The sequence below is a fragment of the Rhea pennata genome, unplaced genomic scaffold (assembly GCF_028389875.1).
Source record: "Rhea pennata isolate bPtePen1 unplaced genomic scaffold, bPtePen1.pri scaffold_23_1, whole genome shotgun sequence".
NCBI lineage: Eukaryota > Metazoa > Chordata > Aves > Rheiformes > Rheidae > Rhea > Rhea pennata.
Window position 1 is genome coordinate 5,070,783 of NW_026907675.1, and position 13,137 is coordinate 5,083,919.

The 13,137-nt window shown below is 58.2% G+C and overlaps 1 protein-coding gene and 1 pseudogene across 1 annotated transcript; one reads left to right on the top strand and one right to left on the bottom strand.

The window, feature by feature from the left end:
• Nucleotides 1-66: 66 nt before the first annotated feature.
• LOC134154317 (P2X purinoceptor 2-like) lies at nucleotides 67-10,669 on the top strand. The gene is made up of 9 exons (XM_062601070.1): nucleotides 67-176; nucleotides 1,588-1,723; nucleotides 2,867-2,943; nucleotides 6,025-6,105; nucleotides 7,702-7,840; nucleotides 8,849-8,994; nucleotides 9,046-9,139; nucleotides 9,536-9,601; nucleotides 9,673-10,669. Exons 1-9 carry the CDS (start codon nucleotides 67-69, stop codon nucleotides 9,760-9,762), a joined length of 939 nt encoding a protein of 312 aa, XP_062457054.1. The 3' UTR covers nucleotides 9,763-10,669.
• A 1,706-nt stretch (nucleotides 10,670-12,375) lies between these two features.
• Nucleotides 12,376-13,137, bottom strand: part of LOC134154318 (DNA polymerase epsilon catalytic subunit A-like) — a 29,840-nt pseudogene continuing 29,078 nt past the window's right edge.

Sequence of the window (13,137 nt, forward strand, 5' to 3'; positions counted from 1 at the left end):
GCACGGAGGAGCTGCAAAGGAGGGGACCTAGGGAAGTGGTTTCGTCATTACAGCCATGCCGACGAGATGTCCAGCGGCAAGGCTGTTGGGAAGCGCTCTGCTTCTGTGGCTCACCTGGCTCCTTGGCAGCCTGCCTGGCTGGAAGCGGAGCCGGGTTTCACCCACTTTCTGGATCTGCAAGTGCAGGGCGGTGGCTAGAGTGTCTCCATGTCACGCTCATTGCCAGCTGACACCTCCGTGATGTCAGCAGCTTGCAAAAGCCACCTAGTTTGGGGACACTGACATGACCGGCCTTGCTGAGCCCGTGCTGCTTTCGTCGGAGTGAAAGCGCACGCCTGTAGGCCTACGAGGCAGGTGCGCCCTGGATGAGGACACCAAGTGTGTGCAGGGCCGGTGTGAGCAAATGCAGTTGCTGTCACAAATAATGTCAAAAGCCGAGGCGTGGTCATTTGTGTAATAAATTGTAACTCTTTGTTCATTGTTTAGAAGGAGGAATAAGCCGATGGAGGGGGAGGAGGAGGTTTTACAACAGTCAGGGTTGAGACATGGTGTCAGACAAATAAATTATGGTAAGCACAAAAGCTTATATGACCCCTTGTGGAACCGGTGTCGGGGCCCTAGCTATCTTGCAGGACTATGAAGAGCTGAAGTAAGCAACAAGCTGCTCAGAGGTTTTGAAGGTAAAAGGATAAAGAAAGGATAAGCAGGCGCCTGTAATTTTCTCACAGAACAGCATCCCAAAAGGGAGTCAACACAACAGATAAGCAAACCCCTGTGATCACTCACAAGGAGACAAACCAAAATAAAGAGGCAGAAGAAGAGCACGGCCTTCCTCTCCACGACCACCAGAGAGCTTCAGACGACCCCCCCAAGCAACTCACACATGCGCGGGACGCACCGGGAGATTACAACGCAGACTATAAGGGGGGACTGTGTGTGAGGGAGGCGCGCGCCGTTGGCGGAGCTGAGACTCCCCGGCCGCCCAGCGCTGTTTTGCTTGTGGCTGCTTAATTAAATAAATTGTTCACATGATTTAACAAACTCTCTGTATGAATTGACCTTCAAGAGAGTAACTTATGACACGCAACTGCCCCTGCGACGGTGCCGCTTCGGGAGCAGCAGCCGCTTCCCGCGCAGCGCCGCCGCCCCACGACAGGCCGCGCCGGGCCGGGCCGGGCCGGGTCGGGCCGCGCCGGGCGCCGCCGCGCAGGCGCGTGCGCGGCAGCGGCAGCCGGGGCGGGGGCGGGGCCTGCCCGGGAAGGTGCCGCGAGGGGCGTGGCCAGCGCAGCCGCCGTGCTGCGGGGCAGAGGTCGAGGAAGAGAGCGACCATTGGCTGCGGTGCCGCTCTCTGATTGGTGCTCTCCCTGGGGAGGCGGGGCTGGCAGGCTTCCCGCTCGCGGGAGGTGGGGGCAGCGCGCGGGGCGGGATGGTGCTGCGGGGCGGCGCGGAGCCGGGCGGCGGCGGCGGCGGCGGCGGCTGGGGGGGGCAGTGAGCACTGGGGCCAGGCGGCAGCGGGAGGTGTGTGTGTGTGGGGGGGTTGGGTCGCGGCGGGGACTGGGCGGCGGCTGGCGGCCCGGCGTCCTGCAGGGACGATGGCTCCTCGCTGTCCTCCCTCAAGCGCCTGGAGCGCTCGCAGCGCATGGAGCGGCTGGACACACTGTTCGGCTTCGAGCGGCCCACGGAGCCTGGCGAGCGCACGGGCTGGCTCATCAACATGCACCCGGTAGGACTGGGCCGGGGGGGGGTGTCACCGGCGGGGGGTGTCACCCACAGGCACCTGGTAGGACTAGGGGGGACAACGATGGGGGGGTCACCGACATGCACCGACATGCACCTTGATTTAACAAACTCTCTGTATGAATTAACCTTCAAGAGAGTAACTTATGACAACCACCACCTTCCCCACAATCCCCGCTCCAGCAGCATCACACTTTGGCATGCTCATACTGCTGCCCAGCCCAAAGGCTTCATCAGTGGCAAGGGTAGGAGGAGAAGCTGCTCTCTGCAGAGAGCCCTCAAAACCTGCACACCTGGACCCAATCCCAGGCTGGCACCCCGCCTCTTGCAGTCGGGCTGCTAGGGTATGGCTCTGACGAGTTCCCGCTGGCGTCTCTCTGCCATGCATGTCTCCACTCTGTCTGAACCCTGCTGGTACCTCCACCACCTCCCGTGGAGCAACTCTCTCCAGTTCAGGGCCACCAGACAAGGAAGAGCTACCTTTTCCCTGCTTTAACCCATTCTGCCACCAGTTTCACTGCATCACTCCAGTTCCCCTGCAACATTTGGTGAACAGGAGCTCGACACACAGCTCACCCACTACTTTCTTGGTCCTGTAGCCTGCATCGCCCCTTTCTCCTCTCCTCGAACCTGGCAACCAGATGTCCTACCTCTGCTCCCCAACCCTTCCTGCAGCCTCTGTCTGTCCCCTGCTGGCAGCCCTGTGCCTTGCCTGCCAGTCCCTTCCCTCGCCTCCAAGCCCTGTCCCTCATCTGCAGCCCCCGTCCCCTGCCTGCAGCCCCCATCCCTCGCCTGCAGCCTCTTTCCTCTGCCTGCTGCCCCACCCGTGGTGCTGTGCTGTGAGTGCCAGCTCCAGACTTATCCACTTGCGTCCGTGCTGACCATGCCCGTCCCTCACCGTGGTCCCCATGGCACAGCAGGGGTTGCGTCCGTGCTGGGCTGGGGCTGTGTGGCAGCTGTGGGGCGTCGTTGGTGGTGGGGTGGGGGGGGGGTCAGTCCTTATCGCTCCAGTGGTTCCCCGAGCTGTGCCATGCCGTGCCGTGCCATGCCGTGCTGTGCCATGCTGATCACGCCAGCAATGGGTGCCCGGGATTGCCTGTGGGCGCTGTGCAGCTACTCCACCCCACAGGTGATGGTGGTGAGGAACGGGCACCTCGGCACCAGGCACCGTGCGCTGCAGCTCCTCGTCCTGCTTTACTTGGTCAGGCGAGTGCGGGGCTGGGAGCTGCTGCCTCCCGGTGGGGCATCGCTGCCGCACGGTTTATCCCTGCTCCGCACACAGCCCCTGCGCAGCCCCACAAGTTGCCAGGGCAGCTTCTCTTGCCTCTGCCGGGAGAGGGGGAAGGCGATTTCAGCTAAAGCCATAGTGCTGCAAGAGGCGGGGGGCGCAGTGTCTCTGTCCTACCCTGATGGTGATCTCCCCGTGCCCTGTCCCATTGCTCCAGTCCCTTCACATCCTGCTCTAAGGGCCACTTTTCTTGTACGCCCCCGACTGGGACCCCTGCAGGGGTGCTGTCCCTGAGCCTTGTGCCATTTTTCCCACGTGGCCTGCACACCTGTGGATAGCACGACTGCAGCTTGGCAATGCTGGATCCCAGGGATTTCTACGTCTGCAGGAGATGGGTAATGCTTGGCTGCTGAAGGAAGTGGGTGGCAGAGCTCTGCCTGTGCTTTCTGCCAACCGCGAAGGCCTGCCCTGCGCAGGCGAGGTAGCCGTGAGGTGCAAATCCCAGGCCAGGGAGGCTGGCTCTCCTGAGACTGCCCTGCTGGGGCGCTCTGCTTGCCTGTGCAGAGCAGCATGGCAAGGGCTATTTGCAGGTGGCTGCCGCGGCTCCTCTGTGGCACTGAGGACCTGACGCTGGCCTCATCCCATCCCTGCCTTTGGGATGCTTTCACCTTTCCTGAGCTGTGCAAAGCCCAGATTAGCAGGTACTGCTGGCAGCCAGAGAGAGCAGGGTGTTGGTGCTTGCCCTGGCACGACTCTCCACACACCACCTCCACCCTCTCCTGTGCCACAAAGCAGCTGTGCTGGAGCCTATGCTCTCCAGAAGCTGCTTGGGACAAGGTGACGGAGGGGCCATGCCCGCAGGCTGCGGGAGATACCGCAGAGACCGTGGGCATGTGTTGCTGTACAGGGCAAGGCGAGTGTGGCAGCTCTCTCTTAGCTGTCTGTCCACTCTGCCTGCCTTTGGTGGCTCTGAGATTACCTCCTTGCCCACATATTGCCCCATACCATGATCTCCTGGAAGCGTGACTGGAAGTGGAGCAGAGGGATAGGAAAGAGAAGGCGCAGCTGGAGCATTGCAGTGCCAGATCCCAGGGACTTCCAGAGCTGCAGGAGATGGATGACAGGTGCCTGGTGAACAAAGTAGCCGAGCAGAGCCCTTCCCATCCTGCCTGCTGCCCTCAAATACCTCAAATGGCAGCAGAGCCCTGTGTCTCCTAGCCGCATGTGCTGGTGCCCACAGATGGTGCTAGGGAGCACCTGTTCCACTCGGTTCCCGGGGGCCAAGTGTCCGCTTTGGCAAGGCAGCACTAACGCACACACACACACACACACACACACACACACACACACACACACGCACACTTCACCAGCAAGCAGTTTATTCATAAATACTTACAAAGAGACCGACCCAATGGAAATCTTGAGAAGGACCACTCCAATGCTTGTCCCAATCGTCTACATGATGAGAGAGAGAGAGTTGGCAGGTACAATCCTTTTGGGCGTTCCCGAGGAGGCAACTTGGCCCTCTGTTGTGTAGCAACTTCCCTCTCCTTTGGAAAAATTCCAGTATTTATGGTTATTCGCCCCCAACCTGCACAGCCGAGGTGAGGCTCTGACCTGCCTTTCTCCCTTCTCTTCTCTTGTCTTGCTTGCTTTGGGTGGCCTCTTGGAGCAGTAGATGAGCAGCAGACTTTCTGCAAGGGCTTCCCAACTGCTCCTTCATCCAGATGGACCCAGCACAGGAAGCTGTCGTGTGTGGTGGTCCCCGCTGCCTGCATGGGGACTCCTGTGTTCCCTCCTCCAGGCCCAGCACTGTCCTTGGCTCCCAATGAGGCAACCATAGCTGCATCCCAGACACATTGGGACTGCATGTTAGGTCACCTTTGCAGTGCTGTGCGGCAGGCTCAGCGGAGCTTGGCACGTCGCACCGGGCAGGGCCCTGTGGCCTTAGCCAGGCAGGTGCGCCATGCTCTGCCTGCCCTGACGAGCAGCGTCAGGCCTCTGTGGTTTTGCATGTTCAGGGCGGGAGAGGGCACTCTCAGATCAGGTCAGGGGAGGCTCTGACATTCACGTGATGTTGGTGCCTGTAGCTCTCCTCTGCTGCTACCAGTTTGTGGCAGGGATCCCCCTGCCTGCCTTGGCTTGGGCACTGTTTGCGGGCTGCTGAATGAGGGATCACGGGAGGGGAGATGTGTGGAGACTGAGCGGAGCTTGCTGGCGGATGCAGAGATGTGGGGAATCCTAGTGAGCACAGCTGCCCCTGGCTCAGTTCCCATGCCAGGAAATGGAGAAGAGGGTTGACTGTCTACTCCGGAGGACACACCAAGGAAAGCCATGCTAGAGTAGGGCCACCGCAGGCACGCTTAACGGCTGCTTACCCCAGGCAGCTTGCAAGGGCTGGCACCCATGCAGAGATGGGGAAGCACATGGGGTGCCCCGTCCCCTCTGCAGCCACAGCGTAGGACTACCAGGTGCATGTCCTGTTCTCATCATGTCCCCCATGACCCTGTAGGGGCTAACAGTTTGCAGTGCTGTATGCAGCTGCGACCATGACTGCACCCCTGGCGACATGGACATGTTGGGCCACAGAGAGCTGGGCATGTGCAGGGACAAGTGATCTGTGCAGCACTGCGCACTGGGCAGGATCCCATTTGCCAGGAAGTTCAGCATTGTGTGTTCGTCCTCACAGGGCAGAAGACAGGGCACTGCGTGCCCAGTGCTGGTGGCACCGAGAAGAGCTCTGAAATGCTGGCTTGGTGTCCAGCAGAGGAAGCGAGTGTTGGGTACGGGCCCCAAAGATGGGTCGTGGCACTGGGGAGGAGAGTCCTCTGCTAGGATGGAACAGGCACCAAAAGGCTGGCCAATCTTCGAGGTCCCGTTGGACACCAGGGGATGCTCTGGGCGGGACACCTCTGAGGGTGCTCTTGAGAGGTTTGGCCCCTTCAGCAACAGGCCATGGCCTAGGGAGGCGATGCCATGGCACAGGGATGGCCTTGCACAGGCCATGCCAACAGGGACCATTTTGCTCCCGAAGCCATAGTGCTTAGGTCTCTCCACAGTGAGTCCCTGGCGAAGATGGCACCACAGTTCCCCATCCTTATCAAGAGGAACATCCACTTCCCCTGCTTCGGCTTCTCCAAGGATGTCCATGTGGAAGAGATCAATGTAGGGCCTAGGGATGGAGCAAGTAGACCAGTGGGTACCCAGGCTGCCATGTGTGTACAGGGTATAGAACAAAGTGGAGAGCAATATAGGTGATGCTAAGCAGCTGAGTGCAGGTCAGGCCCTGCTGCTGGGACCAGGACAGCCTTGCTGCAGCAGCAGTGCTTTGTAGTCAGGTCTTTGGCATAGTGGGGAGAAGGGGGCCACCTTGGCCCTGCACTTGCATGTGTGTTGTCTGAGTGTGTGTGTGTGTGGAGTGCAGCCAGATGCCTTCCTGAAAGTGCAATGGTGGATAGCACAGCCATTTCCCGTAACAATTAGGTACCAGAGGAATGAGTGTTCACTGACAGCAGGGAGATGTGGTTGAAATACGTGGACAAGCCTGAAGGATGGAGAGGCAGGAGTGGAGCTGTGCAGGAGCAGTGCCATTTGGCAGCTGGAGGAGATGCCGGCTTTTCACAGGGGATCCCTGTTCCTAAGTTGCTCCCAGAATGACGGAGGTTGGAAGCACCTCTGGAGATTGCCTAGTTCAACAGCTGCTTAAAGCGGGGTCACCTAGAACAGGATGCTCTAGGCCAAGCCAACTCGGGTTTTTGGTATCTCCAAGGAGAGAGACTCTCTAACCTCTCTGGGCAACCTGGTGCAGTGTTTGATCACCCTCACTGTAAAAAACATGTTTGCTCTTAAGTTCAGACACAATTACTGTATTTCAGTTCACTCTCATATGATCACGGGGCACCACTGAGAAGAGCCTGGCTCCATCTTCTTTACTCTTACCCATCAGGTATTTGTACACATTGATAAGATGCCCCTGAGCCTTCTCTTCTCCAGACTTAACAGTCCCATTTCTCTCAGCCTCTCCTTGCATGAGAGATGCTTCTAGTTCCTTCATCATTATTGCTGGACTTGCTCCAGTAGGTCCATGTCTTTCTTGTACTGGTGAGACCACACCCACACACAGCACTCCAGCTGTGGCCTCACCAGTGCTGAGGAGAGGGCAGTAATCACCTCCCTCAACCTGCTGGGACAGGATGTTTTTTTGGTGCTCAGCTGCTGTCTCTGTGATACGGAGTTCTCAACCCTTACTCCATCCATGTATCCTTCACTCTTGCTTGCCCCTGCCTCCACTGAGGAAGGTGGTGATGATGAGGATGGTAATTATTGAGAAAGAAGGAGCAGGAATGCTCACACTGGTGGGTAGATATGGGGCATGTGGCCTTGCAAAGGGAGCGGTTGAAGTCTTTGGGAACAAGAATCCCTTTGAAAATGCCAGCATCTCGCCAGGTAACTACCCCAGGGTTCCTCCTCTTCCTGCTCTCCACCCTCCTGCTGTGCAGGCCATCCCCTAGTCAGTCATGTGCATTTCTGAGTGCCTGCATACATCCACGTCTGGTATGTAGTTCTCCTAGGAAATCCCTTCACCGTTCATCAGCTGGGACCGTCAGTGATGGCATGGATACCAATGAGCAGAGCTGGGGTTTAATGTTTCGTTTGGGTGCTTCACGATATTAGGAAGAAAATTGAGGCGTATTGGTGTGCTGCTCTATGCCATGGCTCTGGGTTTGTCTCCCCAGGGGCAACATTCAAGCTGCTGAGAGCAGTTACTTGAAAAGCTGCACCTTCAACACCATCTCTGCCCTTTGCTGCCCCATCTTCAAGCGGAGCTTCATCGTGGAGCAGGCAGGAGAGAACTTAAGGGAGCTGGCAGAGAAGGTGTCATGTCCTGGGAGGATGGTCCTCCCAGAGGGCCCAAGGTCTTGCTGGCTGGGCACAGGGCCTTCCCTCAGCACCTGCTCTAGTGCTTGGCTCCACGGGATCATCACTCACACACTGGCACTGTTGAGACTCAGAGGCAGCTGGAGGCAGGTCCCTGGCCCTGCTGCCCTGCCAGTATGCTGCAGGGGCTAGCTGGGATGGGCTGAGGGCAGTGGCAGCTTAGCCAGCCTCAACAGCTCGGAGCACAGCACATTCACTGCAGCCCCTGAGCAGTCCTTTCTGCCCACCTTGCGCATGCAGAGCCCTGCAAGGCTCCCAGGCCCAGGGTCTCTCTTACGAGGCCCCTGTGCAGAGGCTGGAGAGCAGGAGGCCAGCTGGCAGCAAAGCATAGACTGCAGGTGTGCCTGTATCACTGCCAGGACTGGCAGGTTTGCTCGCCCAGTGGTGGGGACTCATTCACACACTTTGGCAAATACCATGACATTGCCAGGGGAGGGCAGTGCACCCAGCATTTGGTCTCCAGCCCCATCCGGCCCTGCTGCCTCTGCTGCCCTTTTGGGAGTAGATAATTCCCATCCAGGGAAGGAACTCAGCACTGTTCCATCCTCCCTCCAGGTTCTGCATCCCCTGCTCAGCCCCAGCACCCTCCAGACCCTAGAGGCCCCCCACTCTGCATCTGGGAATGCTCCCTGATGCCTAGCCATGCTCCCAACTCAGCTGGAAAGCCCACTGCTGGGGCAGAGCTCCCCTGGGTAAGCAGCCTTGCAAGCAGTGCTGCTGGCTTCCCTGGCAGGGCCGTGTGCCCCAGTATGGTGGCATTCCTGGCCTTTCCCAGCGGGTGATGAGGATGACAGCTGTGCTAACGCCTGAGTGGGGTAAATGCCCTGCTTGCTTGCTGGCTTATCATGCCCATGGCCAAGCTGTGTGCACAGTAGTGCTGTGCCCTGGGGTCACTGTGTCCATGGTGTGCTGGTGCTGTGCTAGGCCTGCTGGTTTCTGCTGCAGGGTGGGGTGGTCATCAACTGGAACTGTAACCTGGGCCTGCCTGAAACCGACTGCAACCCCCACTACTCCTTCCACCGCCCCGATCCCAAGACCACTGTCCCAGGCAGTGGCACTTGCAGTCCTGCATCCTCCTCCTGCCCTCCCTGGTCCTGCTGTGGCTGGTCCCCATCACTGGGCCCTTCTACCTGTCTCCCCAGGAGGTCTGCGAAGTATTACAAATGGAACGGGACCCACACACAAGTGTTGATCAAGGCCTGTGGGATCCATATTGATGTCATCGTGCAGGGCCAGGTAGGATTTTGCATGGTCCATGTGCTACTGGGGTGCATATGTGCATAATATGCTGCCGTGGTGCTAGGACCGTCCTGGAAAAGCAGCTCTTCTCCACTGCTGCCTCAGAGCTGGGATGAACACAGCCAGGCCTCTTCTGCTCAGCCTTGCAGAGGAATGGGGGAATCCCAGGTGCCTCAAATTAGAACCTTTGGCAAAGTGTGCAAAGTGTGCTGGAAGGAAATGCAAGACCTCACAGTGTGCGCTGCTGCTTGGGTAGGTTGTCCACACTGTGGCTTGGGCAGAGGGAGGTCTCTGCTCAGTCTCATTCCTTGTGCCCAACCCAGAGTGAATGCAGGCCCAGGCAGGAGGCAACCTGGGCTGGGCAGCGATTGCTGATCCCATCCTTTCTGCCAGGCAGGGAAGTTTAGCCTGATCCCCACTGTCATCAACCTGGCCGTGGCTCTGACCTCGCTGGGAATGGTGAGTATTGGTGCCGGGGGCTCGGCCCAGCTGCGCACTCCCAGCACTGACCTCCCTCTCTCACCTTCCAGGGCTCCTTCCTCTGGGACTGGATCCTGCTGAGCTGCATGAACAAGGACCAGGTGTACAGCAGCAGGAAATTTGAGCAGGCACCACCCTAGATCCTGGCCCTGGAGGTTTGGTCCTCTGGGACAGAGCAGTGGCCACGCTGCCAGCAAGGCAGGGCAGGGTGCCTGGGCATGGCTGCAGGCTGGGCAGCAGCATGTGGCTGGGGCTGCCAGGGCATCTGGCCCCTCCAGCCATCTCTCACCCCCGCGGCAGGCTGAAGGTGCCTCAGAGGCTGCTCCACGACATACAGCACCTCAGGGCTCTCCAGCCTCCAGAGAGTCTGTCCCGCAGGGACCGACCGCTTGTCCCTCCCCCACCACGTACAACCACAGCTGGAAGGAGCCACTGTGCCAGGCAGCAATAACACTTCCTCCGTCCGGGCCCTGCTCGACTCTGAGCTACCTGCTTTTCCCACGCGATGCTCCCTGTGCCTGGCCAGGATGCACCGGGCACCTTGCCGGCTGCTGCTGCTGGCCACCAAGAGCCACGGCCCCCTCCCTTCCCTCAGCCATGCTTCAAGCAGCTCCAGGCAGGTCCTGCCCCATGGCTGCCAGCTGCTGTGAGAGGCTGGGGGTCAAGAAAAGCCCCAGTGGCAGGGCAGACCCGTGGTGCCCTGGCTGGCTCCTGTGGGGGCTTTCAGGAGCTTTTGCTCTGGAGCAGAAGGCAGTGCCTGACTACTGGCTCTGCTTCAGCACACCGGGAATGGGCATTACCATTTTCTGGCTGGCTTGGAGCGCTGGCAGCCCCATCCTGGAGCAGCTCCTGGCTGCGGGCACCCAGGGTCCTGGGGGCAGGGGTGGGCACATCTCGAGTAGGCCTGCCCTGCTCATCCCCTGTGCCCCTGCAAAGCTGCCACAGATGGAGCTGCAGCAGTGGTGGTGGCCCTGGAGCCGTACTGAGGACTAGAGCAAGTCCTGCACTAGCCAAGCAGCCAGTACCCAATAAACTGCAACCACCCAGCCTTGCTGCCTGGAGCCTGATTGCTGCAGCATGTGCTGGGGGGAGGGGGAGGGTGACAGTGCAGCGTCATGGCTAGCGGGGTGAGAGATGGACATGTGCATCGTTCTACCCTCCACCCTAAAAGCTGCACCCTGCTGCAGTGCCAGGGCACGGATGCTCTTGCCCCGGAGCCCGGGTGGTAGGGAACATGAGTACAAGCACCTGCTTGCCCTGCACTGCAGCAGTAGGGGAGGAGGACAAGTCACCCCCAACCCCTGCCAGCGTGGTGCATGGACCTCTGCCAACACCAACCCTGCCCTGAGGCTGCAGCTCTCTGAGCCTATGCCCAAAAGCAATTCACAGCAGGTACCTGGCAGTAACTCACCCAGGCATAACCTGATTATTTTCTGGCTCTCAGGTTACAGCAGCTCAGCTCAGCACATCCTCCCCCAGCATAGCTCAGCCCAGGCAGAAGTTTGGGGGAAAGGGGTCTTGTCACACCGGGCAAGGGAAGACCCCAAGCCATGTCTTGAAGGCTCTCCCACAGGCTGGAGGGTGGGGATGCAGATGGAGGACATGCCAGGGGTACAGGCAGGGGACTTCTGGTGCACCAAAACCTCCTCTTGCTCCCCTTGCTGGGCTGGGGAGCATCTTCCTCCTTTGACTTGGGGTGCAATTGCTCACAGGAACAAGGTAATACCATTGCAAGAGGAGTCTACCTTGTCCTCATTCCAAGAAGAGGACCTGGCTTCTCTAGGACCAAAGAGCAACTCTGAGCAGGCAAACCTATGGGAAGGGCTTGGGGGAAGGAGCCAGCCTCTCACTGTAGAGCAGCAGGATGAAGGCAAGTGCCTGCCCCCACCTCCAGCAGCTCATTGCCCTGAGGAGAGCAGGAGCAATGATGCAGGGCTGAGAGGAGCTGCCTGGCGCAGGTTGAAGCCACTGGAGGCTCCGCTGGACCAAACCTTAACTCAATTGCACAACGCAGTGATTGCATTAGGGCCAGGTTTCTCTGCCCGTCCAGGCCAGCTCATTTCCTCCAACTCTAATATCAAGAAAACAAACACATAGGTACAGCCCCCTCAACCCCCCTTTCAGCAGTACTAGATGGAGGGAGGGCATAGCGAAGGACAGGACCACTTGCCCCATAACCCAGTGCTAATAGAAACAGGTATACTATAGAAGTGAAAAAACAAAGCTCAGAAAAATATTTTCAATACAGGTATGTGTGGAGGGCATTGAATAAAAATTTGTATATATATATATGTATATACACACACACACACACACACACACACATATATAAAAGGAAGTGTCAGAAGTAGCTGAACACACAGTGCTTCAAAATGCCCAGAAAATTAACTGGAATCTAGTAATCTTGGCTCCCCTCATGCTTTTTCAGGCTTCTGCAAGCAGGATTAGATGGAAAGGACCAGGAGGCCAGGCTTCAGCTAAGCACTGGCCTCCTGGGTTTCATCACACCTGTGCTGGGATTTCAGTGAGCAGCCCCCCCCACCCTATGACTCACTGCTGTCAACTTGAAGCTTTAGCACCCAAGGGGGACAGCTCCCTTGCTCCCCTTCCAGCCCAACAAGAAGAGTCTGGCTTTCTCCTCCCTCTAGGAATCCTGCCCCATGGCTCAGAGAATGCTCCTTTCCAGGGTGCCTACAGCTCCCTGCTGTGTGTGGGCCATAGCACGTGCTCCTCTACCCAAAGAACCAGATGCATTGTCTGTGACACATTTAATTGTCTAAAACTCCACATTAAAACCACAGAGATTCATGCACACAGGGTGCTGCCTACAGCACAAACTCCCATCCCAAACTGGGCTTCTGCAGGGCTCTGGCAAATGCAGTCCCCCCTCCCCCATAGAGAGCAGTTCCAGCCCTAGGCACCTTCTTAATTCCCCCAGCACAGCACCAGGCTGTGACCAGGACTGCCCCAACACCGCTTAGCGCCCCCACACAGTGCAAGATGGATATGTGGCTTCTCCGAGATCTATCACAGAGCACAAATGCTCTTCAGCAGAGGTGAGAGCAAGTACCCAGAGCTGACACAGCAACAAAAAAAGACAGCAGGACAAGTTCATCACATCACTGCTGGAACTGGTGGTTTGTACGGAGCAGCCACTCAATAGTTTCCAGCAGATAGGCCACACTCTAGTGCCAAGCAATGCTCTGGAAGATGTTGATGTGCTCCATGAAGATCTGAGGGGGGAGATACCAGTGAGGGAGGGCTGCCCAGCACACCTCATGCATGAGCCAGGGAAGATGGAAGCTGGAGGGGACAGGGGGGAGAAGGCCAGGCCAGGAGAAGTTCTGCAAGCTGGTCAGGCAGGACTGCCTGGGTTGAGCACAAAGCAACGAATAAACAGCCAGAAAGCACAGAGAGATGAACTTGTGCCAGATGGGCTGAAAGGGACAAGTTATCACTGGGTTTTTCACTGGCTGTTACAGAGGAGCTGCTGGCAGGAGGCTGCATCTGGTGGC